Source organism: Balaenoptera ricei, chromosome 3 (genome assembly GCF_028023285.1).
Source record: "Balaenoptera ricei isolate mBalRic1 chromosome 3, mBalRic1.hap2, whole genome shotgun sequence".
NCBI classification, from domain to species: domain Eukaryota; kingdom Metazoa; phylum Chordata; class Mammalia; order Artiodactyla; family Balaenopteridae; genus Balaenoptera; species Balaenoptera ricei.
Window position 1 is genome coordinate 93,481,857 of NC_082641.1, and position 18,866 is coordinate 93,500,722.

The 18,866-nt window shown below is 34.2% G+C and overlaps 1 protein-coding gene across 4 annotated transcripts in view; it reads left to right on the top strand.

The window, feature by feature from the left end:
- YTHDC2 (YTH N6-methyladenosine RNA binding protein C2) overlaps positions 1 to 18,866 on the top strand; it is an 83,832-nt gene that overhangs the window by 12,089 nt on the left and 52,877 nt on the right. For all 4 annotated transcript variants that reach the window (XR_009502374.1, XM_059916893.1, XM_059916894.1 and 1 more), the window contains exons 5-12: positions 3,258 to 3,424; positions 4,196 to 4,298; positions 5,545 to 5,701; positions 8,640 to 8,747; positions 9,874 to 10,022; positions 12,549 to 12,684; positions 16,458 to 16,584; positions 16,797 to 16,862. Coding sequence is in view for 3 of the 4 variants with exons in the window: in XM_059916893.1 (XP_059772876.1) it covers positions 3,258 to 3,424; positions 4,196 to 4,298; positions 5,545 to 5,701; positions 8,640 to 8,747; positions 9,874 to 10,022; positions 12,549 to 12,684; positions 16,458 to 16,584; positions 16,797 to 16,862 (1,013 nt within the window). In the remaining variant the exon portion in view is untranslated. The remainder of the gene's footprint in view (positions 1 to 3,257; positions 3,425 to 4,195; positions 4,299 to 5,544; positions 5,702 to 8,639; positions 8,748 to 9,873; positions 10,023 to 12,548; positions 12,685 to 16,457; positions 16,585 to 16,796; positions 16,863 to 18,866) is intronic.

Consider the following 18,866-nt stretch of genomic DNA (forward strand, 5'->3'; position numbering starts at 1 on the left):
AGTATTGATATAGATTATTTTTAAAACAAACATGGGATAATATGTATACGCTTTGCATCTTGCTTTTTTCACTTAATAGATATTGGATATTTTTCTGTGTCAGTACCTAGCGATAGACCTCATTTTTTAAACAATTGAGTAGCATTCCTGAGCATTTTTGTAATAACAGTGATAAAATAAATGACTGTTTACTGCGTGCTGAAGTTTTACAACAGTTATCTTAATTAAACCTCTTATTAACCCAAGATATGTAGGCTTGTTATTATCTCTTTTTACAGATGAGGGATAAAAACTAAAACTTACAGATGTTAATCTACCCAAATTCACATAACTAGGAAGTGGCAGAGCAGGATTCTTACTCTGTACTTACTTTATTATATTGCATCCTAATATTTCTTTTCTAATTTGTGGGAATGTTTTAATAGGATAAATTCCTAGAAGTGGAAATGCTGGATCAAAAATATTGCATTTAAAATTTTAGTAGCTAGATTAACTAGTTGCTGTCTGTTAATTCAAAAAAGAGTTATCGTATTAAAATAGTACTGAATGTACTGAAAGTTCCCATTTCTCTAAAACTTAGGCAACAATGGATATAATTTTTTTTTTACCTTTATCAATCTGATAAGCAAAAAATAATGTTTTAATTTGCATTTCTCTGATTCTTAGTTGAGTATCTTTTCGTTTGCTTATTATCTATTTATATTCTGTGAGGTACTTATTTATATCTTATTTTTCTTTAGGTTTAATCATTTTGGATTTATTTTTAATAGTGCTTTGTACATTATGGATGCATGGCTGTTATGTGTTAGATATCTTAAAAACAATCTCTCCCAATTTTTTGGTTGCTTTTTTAGCTTTGCTTATGGTATCTTGATTAGTAGTTTTACGTTTTTATAAATAGTCAAATCTGTCAGTCTTTTTTTAGGGCTTCATGCCATGCTCAGAAAATCATTTTCTACCCCAAGATTAAAAAACATTTTCCTACAAATATTTTATTCTAATACTTTTATATTTGTAGTTTTAAAAATCCATCTGGAGTTTATTTATTGTGTCATATCAGGTAGGAATCTAACTTTTTTCCTTATGTTAGTATCTAGTGTTCCAATACAATTTTCATTTAATAATCCCTTCCCCCGATTTTAAGATACTACTTTTTAAAAATTGAAGTGTAGTTGATTTACAATATTGTGTTAGTTTCAGGTGTACAGCAAAGTGATTCAGTTATATATATATATATATATATATAATTATTTTCAGATTATTTTTCATAATAGGTTATTACAAGATATCGAATATTGTTCCCTGTGTTATATAGTACATCCTTGTTGCTTATCTATTTTATGTAGTGTGTATCTATGGATCCCATACTCCTAACTTATCCCTCCTTCCCTTTTCCCTTTGGTAACCTTATGCTTGTTTTCTATGTCTTTGAGTCTGTTTCTGTTTTGTAAATAGACCCATTTGTATTATTTTTTAGATTCCACATATAAGTGATATCATATAATATTTGTCTTTCTCTGTCTGACTTACTTAGTATGATATTCTCTAGGTCCATCCATATTGCTGCAAATGACAACATTTCAGTCTTTTTTTTATGGCTGAGTAATATTCCATTGTGTACATATGTGTGTGTGTGTATGTATGTGTGTGTGTATATATATATGTGTATGTGTGTGTGTGTGTATGTATATATATATATATATATATATATATATATATATATATATATATATATACCCACCACATCTTTATCCATTCATCTGTGGATGGACACTTAGGTTGCTTACATGTCTTGGCTGTTGTAAATACTGCTGCTGTGAACATTGGGGTGCATGTATTGAGATACTACTTTTGATCAAATACTAAATTTCTATAGTACCTGGGTATATTTCTGGAATTTTTGTTATGTATTTTTAATTATCTGTTCCTACACCAAGTTCTCACTTCTTGCATTTTGTAGTTTTACAGTATGTAGCATAATATTCCTCTTTATTAGCTTCTCTTTTTAGATATTTCTTAGCAGTTTGTTTGCATTTATGCTTCCGGATGAACTGGTCAAGTTTAAAAAATCCTGGAGGGTAAGACATGCATGAAAAGATGTCCTTTTCACTCATAGTTAAAGAAATGAAATCAAAACAATAATTATATTTTTCAACTATTAAATTGGCTGAAATTTAAAAATTGATGAAATCCAGCATTTGCATAGGTGTTGGGAAAACAGCGTCTTCTGCTCTGTTGGTAAAAGTATAAATTGTTTTGAAGGGCAGATTGATAATTTTTCTATGAAAATTTAAATTTATATGCTCTTTGACTCCACATATATTTGTCTTTGCATAAGTATGTGAAGATAGATGTTCACTGCAGCATTCTTTATAATAGTAAGCAACAGCATCAAAAATAACAAGCCTAAACAAACTGGAAATTACTTAATGTATAGTCATATTTGTTAAATTATAGCACATCCATAAGATGGAATGTGCAGCTATTAAAATGGATTAGGTAGATCTGATATGTTATTAAGTGACATCTGCAAATTACAAACATTAAGTATAATAATGACTTTGTGTGAATAAAAACCTGTTTATATACACAAATAATTTAAGTTGTATAAACTTTTTTTTTCCCCAAACGAGTTTATAAGAAACTTAACAGTAGTTACTTTCATGGAGAGGACTATTGGTAGTGGTATGGGTGGGAAAGACTTTTACTTTTTATTTAAAATTTTTCTGACCTGTTTAAATTTAATTATAGAAAAGTGTCTGCAATCCTGGTATTAGGCTATTTCTGGTTTCTTTATATTTTTCACTATTTAAAAAAGTCCAATGGAATTTTGATTGTTGTTTTATTGACTTTATAGGATAACTTGGGGAGAATTGACATTTTTGTAATACTGATTATTCCTATCCAGGAATATGTCATATTTTTCTAGTATATTCCCATCTTTTATGTTTTTCAGTAGTGTTTTATAATTGTTTTTCAGTAGTGTTTTATAATCTTTTTCATGTAAACCTTAACTATTTCTTTATGATTTTGTTTTTAAGTGTTTTAGTTTTAGTTTCTATTGTGAACAAGATCTTTTTAAATTATGTTTTTTAGCTGATTATTAACAGTTACATGAAAGTTGTTGGTTTTATGATTATTTTATGTTTGGACATGTTACATAACTTTTTTTAGTTCTGATGGTTTTTCAGTTGATTGACATGGATTTTCTGGATATACAATTATGTTATCTTATAGTACTTTAAAATTTGTTTCAGATTCCTCAGTTCCTTTTAGATGATTGCTTTAAAAATGGTATCCCCTGCCGTATATTTTGTACTCAACCAAGGCGATTAGCAGCTATTGCTGTGGCTGAAAGAGTTGCTGCAGAGAGAAGAGAAAGGATTGGTCAGACAATTGGGTACCAGATCCGTTTAGAAAGCAGGTAAAGACAATCCACCTGTAGCTTTTTATCATTCTTAGAAAAGACTAAATATTTATATTTCACTAAATATAGAGCATGTGTTAGTTGAAAAGTTAGATGATCATTTTGCTCCAAGTAAGTTTATAATAGGACATTGAGCTCATGTCTAAACTTAGTGAGGTTTTGAATAAATAAATAGCTTGAAAAAGAGTTTGGGCCATAGATAGAAATCCTGTTTCATAGTTTCATGATAAAGTGCAAGTTATTTCACCTCTTTGAGTCTTAGTTTCCTCATCTATAAAATGCGGCTAATGAAAGCATCTAGAGCACAGGTTTGATGTGAAGTTTACAGTAAGCACTCAGTAAATGTTAGTGAATGAATTGATTATTATTATTAGTAGTAGTAGTGCTAGTAGTACCTTCTTGAGAAGTAGTACCATTTCTTTGCTCACAGTTATTTGGATATAGTGATTCAAAAAGCTAATCTCATTTATGATATACTTTTTTCCCCCAAGTAAAAAATGTTTAAGATCTTTAAAAAATATCTATTTAAGTTCTTTAACAAAATAATTACTAAATTAATAAAAGGCTGTTAGTAATAATAAATTTGTGAGATTATCAGGCATAAAATACATATTTCACATAACTTTGCTAATAAAACATATATACTAGTACACTGTTATATTAGTAACACTTATTAAAGTACAAAGGACACTAGCATTTAATATATGACCTTGTTTTAATTACATAAAAGATTTGTAATTGTGAAATTTATTTTGATTCTTTAAAAAGGGTTTCTCCAAAGACACTTCTGACATTTTGCACCAATGGGGTACTGCTTCGTACTCTGATGGCAGGAGATAGTTCATTGTCAACTGTGACACATGTTATTGTGGTAAGAATATTTAAATTTAAATATCTAATTAAATTTTTAGAATAGGATATAAATGAGAACCAATTTTTTTAAAACAGGCTATTCTAACCAAGTTACTTTTTTTTTAACTTTTATTTTTTATTTTTAAAGATTTATTTATTATTTATTTATTTATTTTATTTATTTTTGGCTGTGTCGGGTCTTAGGGTCTTAGTTGCAGTACACAGGATCTTCATTGAGACATGCAGGATCTTTCGTTGTGGAGCAGGCTTCTCTCTAGTTGTGGCCTGCAGGTTTTCTCTTCTCTAGTTGTGGCGTGCAGGCTCCAGGGCATGTGGACTCTGTAGTTGTGGCATGCGGGTTCCAGAGCATGTGGGCTCTAGTTGAGGCACAGGAGCTCAGTAGTTGTGGCGTGTGGGCTTAGTTGCCCTGCAGCATGTGGGATCTTAGTTCCCTGACCAGGGATCGAACCCGTGTCCCTTGCATTGTAAGGTGGATTCTTTAGCACTGGACCACCATGGAAGTCCCTCAAGTTACTTTTTATTGTCCATAATTGTTAGAAATAAATATTTTATATTAAATAAAGATATTCTTACCATCAGGTTTTATGAGTGAGAATAAAATAAGTAGATAGTTTTTTAAAAAGTGCGTTTTATATATGAAAATGGCACATGTATTTTAAGAGTTCTCCAGAATGGTGAAAGTTTTCTTTTTTCTCTGTGCTTAGTCATCTGATTTCTCTTCCAAATCTTAGAGGCATACTTTAAAGTCATTTAACTTCATGGTTAAGCTGCTAAATTAACTAGCTGCTGATGAAATAAGTAGATGAATTACCACCTTATTAAAGAATTCTAAGCTTTTATCCAGTTTGTGTCAGAAAATTTAGATTAAGTTTTATAAGGTTGTGATAGAGCAGCTTTTGGAAACTTATTAGTTCTGTGCATTCAAACCACAGGACGCACCTGGTTCTGATGCTAACAGAAGCATATTAAAATTGATTTTGTATTTATTAAAATTACATTAAATTAGACTCCACTAATTCAGCATTTGTTGTAGTTTTTGTGGGAAAAAGGGCAGTGTTTTGTTACCCATAGTAGGTCGTTAATGTCTGATTATTTCTAAATTGTCCATAATACAAAATTTTCACTAATTGGCTGTGTCCATATTTAACTTGAATTAGTGTGAAACCCAGTAGTTCCATAATTTTAAAGACTTTAGTTATTTTTATGTTTTAACTGTTCCATGATTTTGTTTTTGTTTACTGCAGGATGAAGTACATGAAAGGGATCGATTTAGTGATTTTTTACTTACAAAGTTAAGAGATTTGTTGCAGAAGCACCCAACTTTGAAACTAATTCTTTCTAGTGCTGCCTTAGATGTAAATCTTTTTATGAGATATTTCGGGAGTTGTCCAGTGACATACAGTAAGTTAAACTGTCAGATTTCTTCTAGGATTTTTATGAAAGAATACATTTTTGGCTTGATTTTATTTATTATAATAGAAATTGGGGAATGTTCTGATGTATAGAGCATCCGTTTATGTTTTCTCTGAGATATGCTTAATCAGTCATCTCTATATATCTTCATCCTCTCCTTTTCCATCTACAACTCTTTGGTATTGTGTAGTGAGCCAGTTCTCTAGTCTTAAAAGGAGATATGCTTTATTTTGTATTCCCCTTTAAATTCTGTCCTATAGCTTTGCCTTTATTGCTAGACTCTTTCAAAGAGTAGTCTATACACCCATGTTTACTTCCCATGTACTTATAAATATGTTGCCACTTAACTTTTGTCCTTATCCTTTAATCAAATCTGGTTTTTCCACCAATCTTTAAAAAAATTATTAATTTCCTCCTCAAAAATTGAAAATGTTGTATGTGTTTACCTCAGTGAAATAGTACAAACATTCAGGGAAAAAGTTCACAATCACCTGTCTTCTTTTCATTTCATATCTTTTCTTCCCTGAGATTACTTGATGTTGAAGCCTAGTGTATATCCTGTCTCACCTTGTCCATGCTCATACAACATATGTAAATATATACATATATATTGGGTTTATAGAAAATGGTTTTTACATAAATGGGCACATGCTATATACAATGTTTTGCAATTTACTTTATTCATATGACAGTATATCATGAACAGTTCTCCAGTTTAGTAGCTCTAGATGTAGTTCATTATATTGAAAAGCTGCTTTTATATTTCCTAATATAAATGTACCATGATTTATTTAACTATTTCTTAATATTTGGACATTAGATTGGTCCTGGATTCTCCCTTTCCCCTACTATAAACATCGTTGTTATGAGCATCCTTCTACATATATTCTTATATATTGGTGCTCTTATTTCTAAGGATAGATTCCTGAAAGTGTTGAGTAAAAGAATGTATCTATTTTTAATTTTAACAGTAAGATGGTTTTGCCATTTTACTTTTTCAAAAGGCTGAAATGATTCACATTTCTGCAGTTTATGGGGCTATTCATTTGTGCATTCTTACCAGTATTGTTTTGAAACTGATTTAATTTTACATAAAAATCTTACTTATATTTTCCATATATTTCTCATAATCGTTACCCTTTTTTGTGAAATGCTCGTATCCCATAATTTATTTGCCAGAACTACCTCCTAAGTCTCATTCTGTATTACAGCCTGTACTTTCTTGGTCTCCTCTGTGGGCTTCTCTTCTTTTGCATGGTGCTTAAATATTGATATTTTTGAGGATTTTTCTCATGATCCATTTTTTTTTCTCTTCCTCCCTTCCCTCTCCTTCCCTTTCCTCCTTCCCCTCCCTTCCCTTCCCTGCCCTTCCCCGCCCTTCCCCATCCCCTTTCCCTTCCCTTCCTCCTTTGATTTCTTTGCTTTTTCTCTCTTTCCTGCTCTATGCTGTTCTCTACTAGGTACTGGGGGTGCACAGTTAGTTTTCGTGGAAGATCTCATTCTTGCCCTTGGCTTCTACTTTCTCTTGCACTGATGACTCCTGAATCTTTATTTCCCAGTTCACACTGTTCTCCAGAGCTTTGGACTTGGTTGCTTATAAGCAGTTCACCTCTAATACGCCCAAACTGAATACTTAATCCTTTCTAAAAAATCTGATTCTCTTGTGTTGCCTGTTTTGGTTAATCATACCATTGACCTAATCACCTAAGTCACAAACCTGTAAGTCTTTTTGCTCATAATATTACTGGGTGGTAAGGCACATAAAATTTATGCATCTGCTAATTGAAGGTCATTTTGGCACCTAACATTTGACATGTCTAAAACCAAACCCCAGTTCCCACAAGCCAACCTGTTTTTCTTTTAGCTTTCCTTGTCAGCCTCAGAAAATGACAACATTATCCATTGAGTTTTGTAAGCCAGGCTTTCAAGAACTGTGGTTGACACTTCCTTATCATTCTTCCATATCTAATCTAATGCTGAGTTCTGTGGATTTTACTTCCCATCTATCTAGAGTCTGTCTGTCTCCTTCCATTTTCAGGTTATTGTCCTCTTCAGCCTGAACTGTTGTAATTGCTCCTGCTTGGTCTGTTTCATCCACTCTGCTTTCTTTTAAATCCGTTCCCCATGTTGCAGCCAACATGGAATTTTCAGCCAGATTTCTGAAGTGGAATTTTGATGATGTTAAATACTCTTATGAGCTTGAAACTTTGAACAACCTTTACTTCAGAATAAAGACCTAAACCCTTAATAAGGCTTATCTATTTCTTCTGCCTCATCTTGAACTACAATCCCTTCTTCACACCCCTCTTCACATCATGTTCCAACTAGCTTGCCCTTGGCCTTTTAGTTCCTTGAGAACATCATACTCTTTCCCACCACAGGGGCTTTGTATGTACTGTTTTTTTCTTCATAGTATACTCTTTCCTCTCTGCGTAGCTTAGTCATTTTGTTCACCCCCTTCTCTTGGTTCTCATTTTTCTCAGTGAGGATGCTTTTCTTGATTCCTTCAAATTCCCCTATTATGTACTGTCATGGTATCTTGTACTTCTCTCTCATAGGACTTTTTACAACTTTATTTTTACATTGATGTTTTGGATTATTGGATTAGTGTCAGATTCCCCTGCTAGATTGCAAGCTTCAAGCTTCAAGAGAGCAGGAGGAACTCTGTTTCTGCTTACCATTTATATTCCTAGTGCCTAGCATGATGCCAAACAATCAAGTAAATAGTAAACACTAGAAAAAAACATGCAAATGAACAGTTGTCTAAAATATAGATCAGAGTTATATTTAAAGGACAATATGAGGATCACTTGACCTATGGAATTGCCTTGGATTAATACTTAGATTTATTAATTTGAGAATCTCATGTTTTTATGTGAATTATCTCTAAGATGCAAATTGACTGTTTAAAAAAATTCCTATTTAGTACAGGGAAGACCATTTGAAGTAAAAGAAATGTTTCTGGAAGACATTTTAAGAACTACTGGATACACAAACAAAGAAATGTTAAAATACAAAAAGGAAAAACAACGAGGTATGCTTTTTATCAAACAAATATAAAAGAAAATTACTATTGATATTGACTTTTTGGAGTACTCCAGTCTTATACTATGCAGATACAAGGACACTTGAAAGTGTTTCTCTCTGTGTATAGTTGTAGAATATTATATTAGAATACTGTCCCATATGGATGTTCTACATTCTGGTTTATGTCCAGAAGTTATAATCTATAGAGAGGAATTGAAAGGGGATGCCAGAGATGAGGAGGCTGAGTGTGTCTGTATCCAAATATTCAACCACTATTTTAAGGAGGCAGAAGATTGGAGCTGGCTGTCCCCAGCATGTGTTACAGAGTGGGAGTGGGGAGTGGGTGAGGGAGTGAAAAGAGTAGCATATGAGTAATAACAGGCTCACCTTTGGTATAATTGTTGAGTTTTTCACATCTTGATATTGTTATGAATTGCATCAGTACTTTGAATTTAACATGACTTGCCTATTAATACATCTCTTATGATTTATACTATATCTCAGCTTATGAATTAAGGTTAAGTTCCTTTTGCTTACTTTTAACTACATTATTCATGATGGAAGACTTGGCTTCAAGCTTTGATTCCTTTGTTTAATTAGTATAACCTTGGACAAATAATCTTAACTTCTTTGGATTCTTCACTTGAAAAAAGCAATTAGCAATGCCTGTGTCACAGTGCAGTGCTGAATCACTAATATGTAAATTATAAAACTTCTGGCTCTCAAAACTTTTGAAGATGGAAATTGAATATAACTTGTGTCTCAAACAGCTAGCATGGTGGTAGAAATTCAATAAATGATTTTCTACAAAGTGCTATATGAATATTAGTCATTGATTTAAACAGTATTTGTTATATGGCTAAAATACTGTTCATTAAATTATGTCCTTATTTAGAAGTAAACTTCCTACTAGTAGATGAATAGATGAGGTTTTATAAAGCAGTTTCATGTCTCCTTTTGGTTCAGCGTAACACATTGTATTGAATGTTCCTAATTAATATATTTTTAAAAAGTAACTTTAAAATAAGGCCAACTTTTAGGTATTTTCAGTTTCACTTAATTTTTTTAAACAAAGAAATATATTTCAAAAAGCAAAGAATTTATCTACTTATTTTCTTTGGTAATTAATTTAGAGGAAAGACAACAAACCACACTTACAGAATGGTACTCAGCTCAAGAGAATACTTTCAAGTCTGAATCTCAGAGACAGAGAGCTGTCCCAAATGTGACTGAAGAATATGATTTATTGGATGATGGTGGTGATGCCGTCTTCAGTCAGTTGGTAAGACCTCAGTGGTTTCACACTGCTATTTTGAGTGAAAATTGTGTAATTTAAAGAACATTTTATGAGATTATATTTTTTATTACATTATTAAGGCATAATTCCTTTAGTTTATCTTAGACTACAACACATTTTTCAGAATAATTTTCTATACACTTATTTTTTCAAATAATGCAACATCTTTTATTGTTTCATTCTGAGTTAAAATTATTTCAATATTTTCTATAAATTTTGTGAAGAAAATAGTTGTAGATATTATGTATATATACATACATTATTATTGCTAGATATTTTATCATCTCAAAAGTTTAAGAACCTATGAGCTAAGCAATGCAAGCTAAGCTAAGTTAGGAAAAAACTGAGAAAAGCCTGTTGGTATTAGGGCAAGTAATCAAGACTGATGTTTCTACCACAAAGCCATGTGACTCTGTAAAATCAGTTACCCACTATAGACCTCAGTTTCTTTTTCTCTTCTGCTTTTCTCCCTTCTATTTTGCCACAATATCTTTTACAAATGAAATATTTTGTAGAAATCCTGCCTGCTCATCCATCACTCTCCATCCCCACCCCTAAGTGGGGCTTCTGCTACTTTGGATTCCTTGGAGTCTGTTTGAAAACTGGAACCAGTGGATTTCCTAGGTCCCTTCTGGTCTTTGATTCTGGTTTAGAATTCTTAAAAAAGCATTGATGATTAGTGAGATGGCTGGGACTATGCACTTTTTAGAAAAAGAATTAAACTCTTTTGAGCATGAGAAGCTACATAATGCAGATATGCTTGCAGTTTTCTCCCAGTGTTTAAAGTTCTGATGCATCCAAATGAACTATAGTTTTAAAGAATGTGTACTTTTAAAGACTGTTTAAAAATTGTTATTTAGTGCAGGGAACATCCATTTGGTTCAGTGAACAGCATTTTGACCATTTAAATTCGTGATTTTTTTCTTTTAATTATTTGTTTATTTTTGGCTGCGTTGGGTCTTCATTGCTGCGTGTGGGCTTTCTCTAGTTGCGGCGAGTGGGGGCTACTCTTTGTTTTGTGGTGCGCGGGCTTCTCATCGTGGTGGCTTCTCTTTGTTGTGGAGCACAGGCTCTAGGCATGCGGGCTTCAGTAGTTGTGGCATGTGGGCTCAGTTGTTGTGCCTCGCGGGCTCCAGAGCGCAGGCTCAGTAGTTGTGGCGCATGGGCTTAGTTGCTCCGCGGCATGTAGGATCTTCCCAGACCAGGGCTTGAACCCGTGTCCCCTGCGTTGGCAGGCTGATTCTTAACCACTGTGCCACCAGGGAAGTCCCTTAATTAGTGATTCTTTTTTTTTTTTTTTTTTTAAACATCTTTATTGAAGTATAATTGCCTTACAATGGTGTGTTAGCTTCTGCTTTATAACAAAGTGAATCAGTTATACATATACGATATGTTCCCATATCTCTTCCCTCTTGCATCTCCCTCCCTCCCACCCTCCCCATCCCACCCCTCTAGGTGGTCACAAAGCACCGAGCTGATCTCCCTGTGCTATGCGGCTGCTTCCCACTAGCTACCTATTTTACATTTGGTAGTGTATATATGTCCATGACACTCTCTCACCCTGTCACATCTCACCCCACCCCCTCCCCATATCCTCAAGTCCATTCTCTAGTAGGTCTGTGTCTTTATTCCCGTCTTGCCACTAGGTTCTTCATGGCCTTTTTTTTTTTTTTTTTTTCCCTTAGGTTCCGTATATATGTGTTAGCATACTGTATTTGTTTTTCTCTTTCTGACTTACTTCACTCTGTATGACAGACTCTAACTCCAGAGTGGCTGCACATTAACATCCCCTAAGGAACTTTTAATTATTTATTTATTTATTTATGGCTGTGCTGGGTCTTCGTTTCTGTGCGAGGGCTTTCTCTAGCTGCGGCAAGTGGGGGCCACTCTTCATCGCGATGCGCGGGCCTCTCACTATCGCGGCCTCTCTTGTTGGGAGCACAGGCTCCAGATGCGCAGGCTCAGTAATTGTGGCTCACGGGCCCAGCTGCTCCGCGGCATGTGGGATCTTCCCAGACCAGGGCTCGAACCCGTGTCCCCTGCATTAGCAGGCAGATTCTCAACCACTGCGCCACCAGGGAAGCCCAGGAACTTTTAAAGTCCTATGGAATCTGGCCTCCATCCCAGAGATTTTGAAGTACTTGCTCTGGGGTGGGATGTGGCTTCGGTGTTGAAAAGCTCCAGGTGATGTTTCCTCTGTTGTGCAGTTGGGACATAAGACCACTGATATATGGGTACATTTAGCAACATTCCTTCAGAAGCACAGTTAATATTGTGACTGTATCATACTCCTTTGTTGACAGGCTCATTCTCAGATAAAAGATGAATGTGAAAACAAGATACAGTGTTGTGAGTGATTATGTTTGTGATGAGATGAGAAACTTTTATGTCAAAGCCTTTGCTGTAATACCGAATGGTTAGTAGTTCTTGTGGCGGTTATGGCCATCTCATGTTCTCTGCAAGCAAAGGTTAAGCTGTTAAGTAATTTATAATCTTTGCTTCTTTTTAAAGACAGAAAAAGATGTGAATTGCCTTGAACCATGGTTAATAAAGGAAATGGATGCTTGTCTTTCTGACATATGGCTGCATAAAGATGTTGATGCGTTTGCTCAGGTCTTTCACCTTATTTTAACTGAAAATGTTAGTGGTAAGTATAATTTATTTAAGTTTCCTTTTATTACCCTTGAAGTTATTTATTATGATAGAAGTATAGCTTAATTCATAAAATTCAAAATTCACTTTTTGTTCACAACCAATATTTTGTTCTTTTGGAGTACTTATTTCAAATGTACAAATCAGGATCTTCTTATTAGCATAGTAGAATAAATAAGTATTGTATTAAATCAGGGACTCTTAACCTAATGTCTCCAGAATAGTTTCATGGGGTCTGTGAATATATGACAGTTATATGCAAAAGTATTTTTATGTGTATAAAATTTGTGACATAAATATACTCCCCCCTATGCATCACCCTTACCCCTGGAATATCTTGGATTTTCAAAGAGATTTGTTATTTCAAAACAGGGGGAAAATGTTAATAACTTTTGCTCTAGATTATTCATTCAGTAAATGGAAAATTTTAGTATACCTTTAGTTATATAGGTTCAAGTTCTGATTCACATGTACCTGCGTTATGTCACATGACATATTTTCGCTAATGATTTATTCTGATTTCGTTAGTTGGTTATTGGCAATCAGGGGTGAGTTTTAGGACCCTGAAGGCTTTTAGGCAAAAGGTAGAATGATGATAATAAAAGGTCAGTACTGGAAGGGATTTAGATGTCAAGTAGTTTATCCCCTCACTTGAACTTCTCAACATTATTATTACTATACTTGATCACTCCTTTCTTGAAACATGTTCTTCAGTTAACTTCTGATATTCCATACTTGATTTATTTTCTTCTCATCTCCCTGGCTGGTATGTCTTGGTTTCCTTGGCAGGATTTTTTTCTTTTTCTTGACCTCTGAATATGGAATGTCCCAGGCCTCAATCCTCAGACCTTCTATTTACACTTACTCCTTAGATGGATCTCATCTAGTCGAAGCTTTAAATATTTATTTAAAATGACTCCTAATTTTACGTCTCCAATCCTGAACTCCCCCCTCACTTCAATACACCTCACCACTTGACATCTCCGGTTGGAAGTCCGTTAGGGGAATAAAACTAGATATTCCCCAAACAACTTGATTCTCTGTTTTTCTACCTCCCTCTCAACCTGCTTTTTCCTTAGTGTTCCCTTAGTGATCATTATCAGTTGTAGACCTCTTTAAAAATGCATATGCCTGGCCATCCCAGGCACACTGAATCTAACTCTAGGGTACTACCATTCACCTAGTTGCTAAGGCAACAAAATATAAAATCATCTTTGACTTTGCTCTCATACCCCACATATAATCCATTAGCAAATCTTGTTAGTTTTACCTTCTAAATAAGTCCCGAATCTCACATGTTTTACTTCCTCTACTGCTGCCATCCTAGTCAAAGCCAACATTTCTTTCCTGGACTATTACAGTGGCCTATTAACTGCTTCTATTCTTATGTTACTAGTCTGTTCTCCAGAGAACAATCAGATTGATCCTTTTGAAAAGGAAATTGGATCATGCCACTTCTCTTCTCTCAGCTGTCCCATGGCTTTCAATTACACTTTGAATAAAAATCAAAGTTCTTTCCCTGATTTAGTCTCTGACAGTCTTTTTTATCTCATTTTCTACTACTCTTTTCCTTGTTCACTGTGCTTTACCCACTCTTGTCTTCTTGCTCTTCATATATGCTGGCCCATTCCCATCTTTGGGCCTTTGTTTTTGTTGTTTTCTATGCTTGGAACGCAGTCCCCACAGATACTCATATGGCCCAATGCCTACTTCATTTAGGTTTCTATCCATAAGTTAGGAAATTTGAACTCTGAGACATGTTGCTTTAAAATATTTATGAAACATTTTAAAGTATTTTTGTATTCTCTTTGACCCTCTTCCTAGATATTTCTTTAGAGAGTACTAGACTATTACTTTGATAATGGTCATCCTGTGGACCCAGGTCCCTCTCCTTTATAGTTTTATTAGACATTTTCCAGAGCCCAGTATGCTAATGTCTTAGGCCATGTGCATGTAGTAAACTAAAATGTTATGGTATCTCTATGAGCAGTAATTTACTTCCCATGTTTTTATTTCTCTTCTAAAATCTCAACTCTTAATTGGCACCAGAGTTGAAAATACTTCGTGTGATCCAGGAAGCCTTGGGCTTGGTAGATTTTTTTTTTAATCATATCAATTTCCCTCTGTGATCTTGTATAACCAGGTAGTAATTAGCTGGTTTAGTAAGACTAGGCATTCTATGGAACGCTGGATGCTAATCATCTATTGCTGCATAACAAATGATTCCCAAACTTAGCAACCTAAAACATCTATTATTTCACATAGTTTCTGAGAGTCAGGAATCTGGGAGTGGCTTAACTGAGTGGTTCTGGTTCCTAGTCACTCATGGAGTAGTAGTTAAGCTGTTGGCAGGGGTTCAGTCATCTTAAGGTTTACTGGGGCTGGAGGATGTACTTCCAAGAAGGCTCACTCACATGGCTGTTGGCTAGAGGCCTCAGTTTGTCTCTGGCTATTGGCTGAAGGCCTCAGTTCTTTGCCATCTGGACCTCTCCATAGCATTGCCTTATTCTTCCCAGAATGTGGCAGCTGGCTTCTCCCAGAGTGTGTGATTCAGAAGAGAAGAAGAAAAAGCAAGCGGGAAGCTATAGGTACCTTTCATGACCTAGTCTCCAAAGTTGCGCACCATCTTTTCCACTTTATTCTATTTGTTAGAATAGTCACTTAGTCCAACTCACACTCAAGGAGAAGGGAATTAGGCTCCACCCCTTGAGGGGAAGAGTATTAAAGAATTTTTGGATGTTTTCAAACTCCCACACTTATCCATACCCCTAATTGAATATTCTGTTGAAACAGTAATTCGCATATAGTGAGTACAAATCATAATCTTTGCAGATCTCTGTAATAATGCATGTTCCTGGCCATCCCAGACCTACTGAATCTTAATCTAGGAGTAAGGCATAGCTATCTGTGTTTTCAGAAATAAAAAGCCTGAAGTAATTCTCTCCATAGGTCCCTCTCCCCACCTTGAGAACCGTTGGCTTATATTAATAACAGATACCATGTTTTAGAGGGTTGTTAAATAATGAAGATAATTGGGTATATATGGAAAATTAAAATTTTCCTTTTGTAATTATTTAAATTTTACTACAGAGGTTTTTTTCCAGTGGTGATTTCTTTCTGAAATTTTGTAATTTTGTAATTTATGAAAATTAGTTCTCAGTAATTATAGTATGTTGCATTGCTTGAAATATATTCTAAGAAGGAATTTAAATTCAATAAAAGTTTAATTTTTTTCTCATGGAGGGGTTTTATGGGAAGTAAACTTCCTGCCAGTGTTATTCTCATTAAGCATCTAAGATAGTAAGAACCTGGCATGATGGGGTAATAAAAGCAAAACGAAAGGACATCAAAAAATCATTTTGAACTTTTCATTTGCCCTTTTAAGCATTCATTACCAGATACTGATGAAAATTAAATTTTTAATTCTTCTTTAATTATATCTTGTCATTTGGTCAAGGCAATATCTAGATTTAGGAAGATTACTTAAGGATTCTACAAAGTTAGTAGCTTTCCTTTTCTGTTTTAATTAACAACTATCTTTCCTTCTCCTGCCTTCCAACTGATAGTACCTATTTCATCCTCCTTATACTAAGGACACATCAGTATCGGATCTTCTTGGATCAACTGAGTTAAAGGTTATACAATGCTGTTATATACTTAGGTAAAGGAGCAAGTCCCAGGTTAATTCTCCTAACATTCAAGAAAATTAAAATGATTTTCCAAAGTAATTTGGAAATTTAACATTTATGTATCTTTTCCTTCTTTTAGTGGATTACAGACATAGTGAAACCAGTGCAACAGCGTTGATGGTTGCTGCAGGACGAGGTTTTTCAAGTCAAGTAGAACAGTTAATTAGTATGGGAGCCAATGTTCATATTAAAGCATCAAATGGCTGGTAATTTTAAATTGCATTCATTCTTTGTATATCTTTGTATAACTACACATATCTTTTTTGATTTCTTATATGTCTTTATATTAAAAGCTATTTGTAATAATTGCTCATACATCTCTACTTTAATGGGTGAATGAATAAATTTGAGTAACTAGTTTTATAATTTTGAGAATATTATTTCTCTTTCTTAATTCGATATCTTTGAATTTTGGCAGGATGGCTTTAGATTGGGCTAAACACTTTGGGCAGACAGAAATTGTGGATCTTCTAGAATCTTACAGGTAACACTTTATACTATTTTTAATTAATCCTGACTCCTTTTTAAGAAACTTAGCCATATAAATCATAGAATGTGACAAATGAAGGCTATTTATAGTCTCTTATCCAGATTTTTTTTTATAGTTCTAAGGAGTTTTTCTAATAACAGCTTTCAGTTATTTTGTAGGTTGCTAGTAAGATCCACTGTATTATAATATTTATCTTATTTTTTATTTTATCTTAAAAAAGAAGAAGGGGAATTTCCAGTTAAACATGGTATTTGTCTCTCTGCATTTCCCCAGAACCTCACTAAAATGGTAAGGAAGGAATATAAAATGTGTAAACTAACAAAGTCAGAGAGAATGGAAGAGGATATGGCAACTGATGAAAGATGTTAGTAAATTTTTGGATGATATATGGCTAATGGATTACTGATGTTTGACTTAGCAAAGCTAAGAAAGCTGAAGCCTGAGTGCCTAAAGAGGGAAGTGCCAATGAGAAACAACCTCATTTTAGCTTTGAACTTCTTAGAGGCTCATTCAACTACTTCTGAATGAAACAAAGAAAGAAAGGGCTAAAAAAATAACAGAGTTAGTTGAAATTCTGTATGAGGAATATTTGGAATTTCAGATTCCCTTCTCCCCTGCCCTCAGGTGATATCTCTTTCCCACTGTAGCAGGATGTGGGAAGTTTATTGAAAAATTAAACCATTTAGAGTTTGGACTTGGGGTGACCAGGTACAGTGGGAGAGTGGGAGTAAGGTATCAAACAGAAAAGGGGTTTAAGTGAAAGTCTACTTAAAGACTAAAAGTTGAGATACCATCCAATCCCTTCCCCTGCTGTCCCTATCGCCTTTTCCTGTTTGAAGCTTATGTTCTTTGGCAGAAAACTTGAGAATTCCTTCCTGGAAAAACAGACCAAGCCTAGAGAAAAGATTTAGAACTTTAAGAGGTTTGATATTCCTTCAATGAAATGACCATCTTTAAACCAGATAACTCAATTTTCCCCACTTGTACACATGGAGGTTTTTGTGCTTTAGCAGCACTCTTTAAAAATAAACAAACTGCCAAGGATTGATCACCAGGCATTTGAGTGGAAAAAGCACTCAAACATCAAATAAACAGTAACAACAAAAAACCCCAAGAAGTTGAATAAAACTGAGCATCAGTGACCAGAAGAAAACTTCAAAAATAGTAATCGAAAATAACATTCATGAACCAGAAAACAGTGTGCTTAAAAAAAAAAAAAAAGGAACAGAACACAAATCTTTGTTCAAATTTCATCTTCATGAGGGCTACCCAAATTTACCTATCTATTGCAATCTGCCTCCCCCCACAGTTGATCCTCTTTAACCTGTTCTACTTTTTCTTTTGTCCATAGGACCTACCATCCTCTAATAAACTATATAATTTACTTATTTACTGTATTTATTGGTTTATTGTCTGTCTCTTCTCTCCAGTGGAATTTAGTAAGCTCCTTGTTTCCTTTGTTCAGGGACAGTGTCTGGATATAGATGTTCAGTGATTATTTTTGAAAGAATGAATAAAAAAGAAAGAGCCCTTGAAAATGAAAATATGATAGCAGAAAAGTAATTCAGAAGGGTTGCAAGATAAAGTTGAAAAAAATTGCTGACAAAGTAGGAAAAAAGACAAAAAAATAGAAAATAGTAGAAAAAGGATAGGAAAATTTATTTCCTATGTATTTTTTTATGAGGAAGCTGTTAGAGAATGTGTTCTACAAAAATGAGGAGTGAAGTAAAACAGAGAAGAACACAGTAGATCCAGCACAGGAGATAAGTGAAAGAAATGCTTAGTATGTTGGTGCACAGGGCTGTTACTATGGCAGCTGCCCAGTAAGCCTAGTCTCATAGAAACAGAAGACAGAGAGCTCCAGGAGGAAGGGCCCTCTGGGGTAAAAAGGATTACCTGATGGTTTTGATCGTATTAAAAAGATTTCATGAATTTGTTGGACACTTTGGGAAGAATTAGTGCTAAGTACACAGAAAACAAAATTGTATGGGTTTGTGT